General features: G+C 42.3%; 1 protein-coding gene across 1 annotated transcript; it reads left to right on the forward strand.

Annotated features, from left to right (window-relative positions):
- The first annotated feature begins 5,651 nt into the window (after positions 1–5,651).
- Positions 5,652–6,596, forward strand: LOC120240365 (olfactory receptor 4D6). Its single transcript, XM_039245081.1, has one exon. The coding sequence runs from the start codon at positions 5,652–5,654 to the stop codon at positions 6,594–6,596; it is 945 nt and encodes a 314-aa protein (XP_039101012.1).
- The last annotated feature ends 430 nt before the right edge of the window (positions 6,597–7,026 follow it).

The following is a 7,026-nucleotide window of genomic DNA, read 5'->3' on the forward strand; positions in this document are numbered from 1 at the left end:
TGCTCTCATATGAATTGTCATTTAATGGATTTATGCAGAAACAGAAATGAATGGAGGGAGGGGGTAAAGGGAAGACCTTTAGAATGAGACTGGAAATTAAGTGAAAAAGAAGTACTTGCTGAGTAACTACTGTTTATCAGGCACTGGCCATCCATCTGTCCATTCATCTATTCAAAAAGATTCACTGAACAACTACTATATGCCCGGTAGGAGCCAGAGATATAAAGGAGGTGAGGAAACAAATTCTCTGCCCTCAAGGAATTTATGTTTGGAGGAAGAGGCAGAAACAAATAGATACATAATGATAGGTCATAAAAAGTGCTAGGTGATAACAAGTAAATTCCACTGCAGAGTAAGCCTTTTGCTTCCCTTCCATAGCAGAGGACTTGGACGTGCACGAAAGTCAAGTTTCTCAGGGTCACACAGTCAACATTTAAAATACTTGAACCTGAATTCAAAAGCTGTGCTTTTTTTAAAAAAATTTTTTAACATTTATTTATTTTTGAGAGACAGAGCCTGAGTGGGGGAGGGACAGAAAGAGAGGGAAACACAGAATCCGAAGCAAGCTCCAGGCTCTGATCTGTTAGCACAGAGCCTGACATGGGGCTTGAACCCATGAACCCTGAGATCCCTGAGCTGAAGTCAGATACTTAACCGACTGAGCCACCCAGGCTCCCCAAGGCTGTGCTTTTTGGAACAAACTGCCTCTGGGTTCCATAATGCAGCCCTGAGTTTACAAGATAGAAAGGCCACCATTCTGTCTTGTCCTGACATTGCAACTATAGTTTGGAATCTTCTAAGATGATTAACCAGTGGAATCGTTTTAATTCAAGAGAGAAGCCAATTAGTAAGTAGCTTCAATGTCAGTGTCCTAAGACTGAGTTGGCTGGTCCCAGGCTCTCTGTTAGACATTTTCAGTCAATGCCTCATGGGATGACTAAATACCAAGAGTAATTAGAATTGTCTTCCCTGCACTTCTCTTTTCTTAAGAACTCACCTTTCTTAAGATAATTTTACAGAAAAAGAAAAAGAAAATACAAGAGGCATAATATCAGAGCTCAAATTAATGGGGGGAAACCTTCTACTTCAAGTTGTCAATATGTGTGAAGTTTTTTTCCAAAATCAGAAGACTTTTAAAGTCATTTTTAATTTTTTTTAACGTTTATTCATTTTTGAGACAGAGACAGAGCATGAGCGGGGGAGGGGCCGAGAGGGAGACACAGGATCCAAAGCAAGCTCCAGGCTCAGAGCTGTCAGCACAGAGCCTGACGCTGGGCTTGAACTCACAGACTGCAAGATCATGACCTGAGCCGAAGTTGGTTGCTTAACCAACTGAACCACTCAGGTACCCCTAAAGTCATTTTTTAATTGGACACAATAGAAGATATTTTTAAAGTAAAATTACCAAAATCCAATTACTCTCAGGTAATGGTTGCCACTATTATGATATCTTTCCAGATTGCTTGAAAAAGTATAGAGTAGGGGTGCCTGGGTGGCTCAGTTGGTTAAGCATCTAAATTTTAGTTTCAACTGGGGTCACAGTCTCGCAGTTCATGAGTTCGAGACCTGCACAAACAGTGCAGAGTCGGCTTGGGATTCTCTCTCCCTCGCTTTCTACTCCTTCCCTGCTCATATTTTCTCTGTCTCTCTCAAAAGAGAGGCAGACAGGAAGGAAGGAAGAGGAAGAAAGAAAGAAAGAGAGAAAGAGAAAGAAGAAAGAAGAAAGAAGAAAGAAATGAAGAAAGAAAGAAAGAAAGAAAAAGAAAGAAAGAAAGAAAGAAAGAAAGAAAGAAAGAAAGAGGAAGGAAGGAAGGAAGGAAGGAAGGAAGGAAGGAAGGAAGGAAGGAAGAAAGAAAGAAAAGAGAAAGGAAGGAAGGAGGAAAGAGGAAAGGAAGGAAGGAAGAAAAAAAGAATGAATGGAAGGAAAGAAGGAAGGAAGGAAGGAAGAAAGAATGAAAGGAAGGAAGAAAGAAAGAATGAAAGGAAGGAAGGAAGAAAGAAAGAAAGAAAGAAAAAAGAATGAAAGGAAGGAAGGAAGAGAAAGAAAGAAAGAAAGAAAGAAAAAGAAAGAAAGAAAGAAAGAAAGAAAGAAAGAAAGAAAGAAAGAAAGAAAGAAAGAAAGAAAGAAAAGCAGGCAGGAAGGAAGAAAGGGAGAAAGAAACAGAAAAAGAAAAAGTATGAAGTAGGAAATTAAGCCACATATATGTTTTGAGTGTATGGAAATCAAAGGAAGGGGAAAGAATGGCCTGGTAGTTAGTCTACATCACCTAAGAGGAAGAATCTCACTGGTTTCCCAGGGGACCCTCCCTTACACTTGGATCAAGGACAAATGTCTCCCCTGCTTTCCCCTGCGGTCTCAAATGGGGGACACTGAATAGATCCTGCCCTAATGTAATCCTAAAGTGGGCTCTTCTCTGTAACCACTGTTACAGGCAATAACATAATCCCGAATGTAGAATACCATTCAAATAGCATTCCGCTGTTTGTTAGATGGTGGTAAGAAACACCAGAGCACCAGTTCTAGGTACTGTGTTGTTCCTGGATGCTGTCACACCTAGGATTCCTGTTGGATCGTACTAAAAGAAACTTTAAGCATTTTTTTAGATGTTTGTTTATTTTGGAGAGAGAGAGAGAGACAGAATGCAAGTGGGGGAGGGGCAGAGAGAGAGAGAGAGAGAGAGGGAGACACAGAATCCAAAGCAGGCTCCAGGCTCTGAGGTGTCAGCACAGAGCCCCACACAGGGCTCTAACTCGGGTGTGGTGAGATCATGACCTGAGCCGAAGTCTGATGTTAACAGACTGAGCCACCCAGGGCCCCTAAAAGAAACTTTAAAGAAAAATTTCACTTTTCAAAAGGAGTTAATGGTTCTAATGGTAAGAATACAAGGAATCTAGGAAAATCAACCAAGAAGTTTAAGGATTTCTATGTGTCCCACACCCTCAGGTTAAATCGTAAAAATCACCCAAGCATAACAGAATTGGAAAAAGAAACATCAAGAAATATGCTGTTTTCAGGATGCTTTATCATGCTTTTCTTCAGGGAAAGCACTTGGTTCTTTTTTCATCTAGTGTATTGTTTCTTAGCCTATTTCCTTCAGATATAATTTCATTACAGTGACTACCTAGACTATCTATTTCCTATTGTTGAATCATATTTCAGTCATCCCAACTACTTGAATTTGTAAAATTTACCTGGGATATGAAAGTCGTTGGACATACAGATTTTTTTTAACTTTTTAATGTTTATTCATTTATTGAGAGACAGAGAAAGACAGAGTGTGGCAGAGAGAGAGAGAAATACAGAATCTTAGGCAGGCTCCAGGCTCTGAGCTGTCAGCACAGAGCCCGATGCGGGCCTACAACTCACAGACCACGAGATCATGACCTGAGCCAAAATCGGACACTTAACTGACTGAGCCACCCAGGTGCCCCACAGATATTCTTATTGACAAGAGTTTTGTCCTCTGATGGCTAAATATATGATTTAGAAAAAAAAAACTATTTTGCTATAATACAGCAATAGTGAAAATTCCCTGAAACGGGAGTCATCAAACATGGTTAAAAATCTCTATCTTTTTTGAGTTTGACTATTTTAGAATCCACATGTTAAGTGAGATCATGCAGTATTTGTTTTTCTGTGTCTGGCTTATTTCACTTAGCATAACGTGCTCTACTCACAGAAACAGAGAATAGAAAGATGGTTACGGGGGACTTGGGGTAGGTAGAGGAGATGGGAGATAAAAATACTTTATTGTATATTTGACAGTTGTCAACAGGGGTAGATCTTAAGTGTTTTCATGACAAACAAAAAAGAATACTTAAAAAAATTCTCCGTCTTTTACCAAGTCAAACTGATTCTCAAAAAACAAGCAATCTTCTCTGCTCACTCCTGAAGTGAGGAGTTTTGAGTTAAGTCACCTCTGCAGCCTTAACAGTCAATTTGTCAGTGATACATGCATGTGCTCAGAACAGTGATGACAGCTCTACACGCTATCAAGAGCCCCTGGACCTGGTGAGATCCAAGTGTCTCTGAGTGCAGGAGGGGTAGTAGTTATGAGGGCTTGATTCTTCTTTTCTTTTAAAGGAGGAGGTAAGGAGCACCTGGGTGGCTCAGACAGTTAAGCATCCGACTTTGGCTCACGCCATGATCTCAAGGCTCATGAGTTTGAGCCCTGCATTAAGCTCTGTGCTGACAGCCTGGAGCCTGTTTCTGATTCTGTGTCTCCCCCTCTCTCTACCTGCTTTCACTCTGTCTTTCTCAAAAATAAACATTAAAAAAGATTTTTTTTTAACAAGGAGGTGAGGATTAAGTAGCCATGCTATTTAATTAACTGCTTAAGCCTTCTCTCCCCTCTATAATTCTGATAAACCAAAGTAAGTTCCAGAATCTCTGATCTGGCAGAATGGTACAGTGGGAAACCTCTGGAGTCTATGAAATAAAACTTATTCACTAGACGCTTATTTAACATGGCAAGACAGGGGTACCTGGGTGGTTCAGTCAGTTAAGTGTCTGACTTTGGCTCAGGTCACAATCTCACTGTGAGTTTGAGCCCCGCATAGGGCTCTGTGCTGACAGCTCAGAACCTGTCGCCTGTCTTTGGATTCTGTGTCTCCTTCTCTCTCTGACCCTCCCCTGCTCACGCTGTCTCTCTCTCTCCTAGAAATAAATAAAAAAAACATTTAAAAAAATTAAAAATAATAATAAAATAAAGTAAAATGGCAAGACAGATTTTACTGAAGATTATTGCAACAGAGGCCAAAAATATGAGAGTAAAGGAGACAAATTAAGCTCAAGTCCAAATACAACACAGACAGGTGGGGATTTATAGCCAAGGAGCAAAGTGAGGGGGTCAGTAGGTGGGAAACTACTAAAAGGACACATCAAAGACAAAGGGAGTCTTGCTAACCTGACTTAACAGGACTCTTGCAAAGACGAGCCAGGAACTTAGATACAAGAAGTTAGATATCAAGGATCAGGGATGAGACATTTGATCAGATATCAAGGGTAGGGTCTTCTTGCTAAACTGATTTAGCAGGATTCTCAGCAAGGACAGAATAGAAGGCCAAGGTCAAGGCTAGCTGAAAAGAGGACTCAGAGGAGCCCAATTAACATTGGTCTTTGTCAAGGCAGAAAAACTATTTGCATTTGAATCCTTGACTTGCCACTGACTGACTTTGCAATTGTGCAAATGTGGGCAAGTCATTACCTGCTCTAAGCTTCAGCTTCCCTTATATAACTTGGAGACCCTACAGAAACATCATGAGAATAAAAATCAATATGCTTCAGGTGAAAGCCTTTGTTAAAGAATAAAGCTCTGCACACATACTCTTGCAGGAGAGAAGGCAAGGCATAGTCAAATGACCGTAGTCATGCCATCTCCCTCTTGTCAGAGGGAAGGCATCGGACTGGGATGGCTCTTGCTGTCCGCTCAGCGTATTTCCAGTAGGAAAGAAGAATCATCAGAATAAAGTATTTCCAGGCCACAAGAGGGGAGACCCTAGCCCAGTTTTTCTGAGTAGTCATGATGATCTGGATGCTTGCGAGAGCCTTAAACAATATAGGATAAATGATGCTGTCCCCTCAGAATGCCATACTCCTAACCCTAATGTACCTTCTCCCAAGGTAGACCTGGAGGAGGGTCTTCCCCACCATGGGCCAGAGCAACCACACCAATGTGAAGGAATTTGTCTTCCTAGAACTCACTCACTTCCAGGAGCTGGAATGTTTCTTGTTTGTGACCTTCCTTGCAGTATATGTAGCCACCGTGCTGGGCAATGCCCTCATTGTGCTGACTATCACCTGTGAATCCCACCTTCACACTCCCATGTACTTTCTGCTGCGCAACAAATCGGTCCTAGACATTGTTTTTTCATCTGTCACTGTCCCCAAGTTCCTGGTGGATCTGTTATCAGACAGGAAAACCATCTCCTACAATGGCTGCATCGCACAGATCTTCTTCTTCCATTTTGCTGGTGGGGCAGATATTTTCTTCCTCTCCGTGATGGCCTATGATAGATACCTTGCAATCTCCAAACCCCTGCATTATGTGACCATTATGAGGAGAGAGGTGTGGGTGGGCTTGGTGGTGGCTTCCTGGGTGGGTGGTGGTTTGCACTCAATTGTCCAGATAATTCTGATGCTTCCACTCCCCTTTTGTGGCCCCAACATCCTGGATGCCTTCTACTGTGATGTGCCCCAAGTGGTTAAGCTGGCCTGCACCGATACCTTTGCCCTGGAACTTCTCATGATCTCTAACAATGGGCTTGTGACCTTGTTGTGGTTCCTCTTGCTCCTGGGATCCTATACCGTCATTCTAGTGATGCTGAGATCTCACTCTGGGACAGGACGAAACAAGGCCCTGTCCACCTGCACCTCCCATATCCTCGTGGTGACTCTGCATTTTGTGCCTTGTGTCTACATCTACTGCCGGCCCTTCACTACGCTGCCCATGGACACAGCCGTGTCCATCAATAACACGGTCATTACACCCATGCTGAACCCCATGATCTATACCCTGAGGAACCAGGAGATGAAGTCTGCCATGAAAAGACTACACAGAAGGCTGGGACCTTCTGAGAGCAGTAAGCTGGGGTGAGCACTCACACTGAGCCTGGAAATCTATGATCTGCTTTCTTCAAACTGCTGTCCTGGCGCTACAAACTGCTAGCTCTTTTTCCAGTCATTTCTGTATATCCTCATAGCCACTCAACTCTCTTCCAGGAATAGAACCAGAAAACGAAGAGATGAAACTGAACATGAGCTATTGGGCTTGTGACCTTGGGAGAAGTAGGGGATATAAAGTGGAAATCAATAACCTAATGCTATTTTGGTGAAATCTGTGATTCTCTATGCTAACATATTTCCCCTTACTTTTCCCACCTGCAATATGGAAATGACATTGTTCACAAGGCTGTCAAGAGAATGAAGAATGAGAAATGCTGAGAAGGTGGTCGTTAGCACCGCTCGTAACGTTAATCAGGTTCACCATCCGGGCTCCCTGTTGTCTACCCCTCTAACCCTAAATA

Source organism: Hyaena hyaena, unplaced genomic scaffold (genome assembly GCF_003009895.1).
Source record: "Hyaena hyaena isolate Hyena2069 unplaced genomic scaffold, ASM300989v1 scaffold_252, whole genome shotgun sequence".
Classification (NCBI taxonomy): domain Eukaryota; kingdom Metazoa; phylum Chordata; class Mammalia; order Carnivora; family Hyaenidae; genus Hyaena; species Hyaena hyaena.

What these genes read in the sequence shown, in the direction of transcription:
- LOC120240365 (XM_039245081.1), top strand. Translation starts at nt 5,652, where the DNA reads ATGGGCCAGAGCAACCACACCAATGTGAAGGAATTTGTCTTCCTAGAA.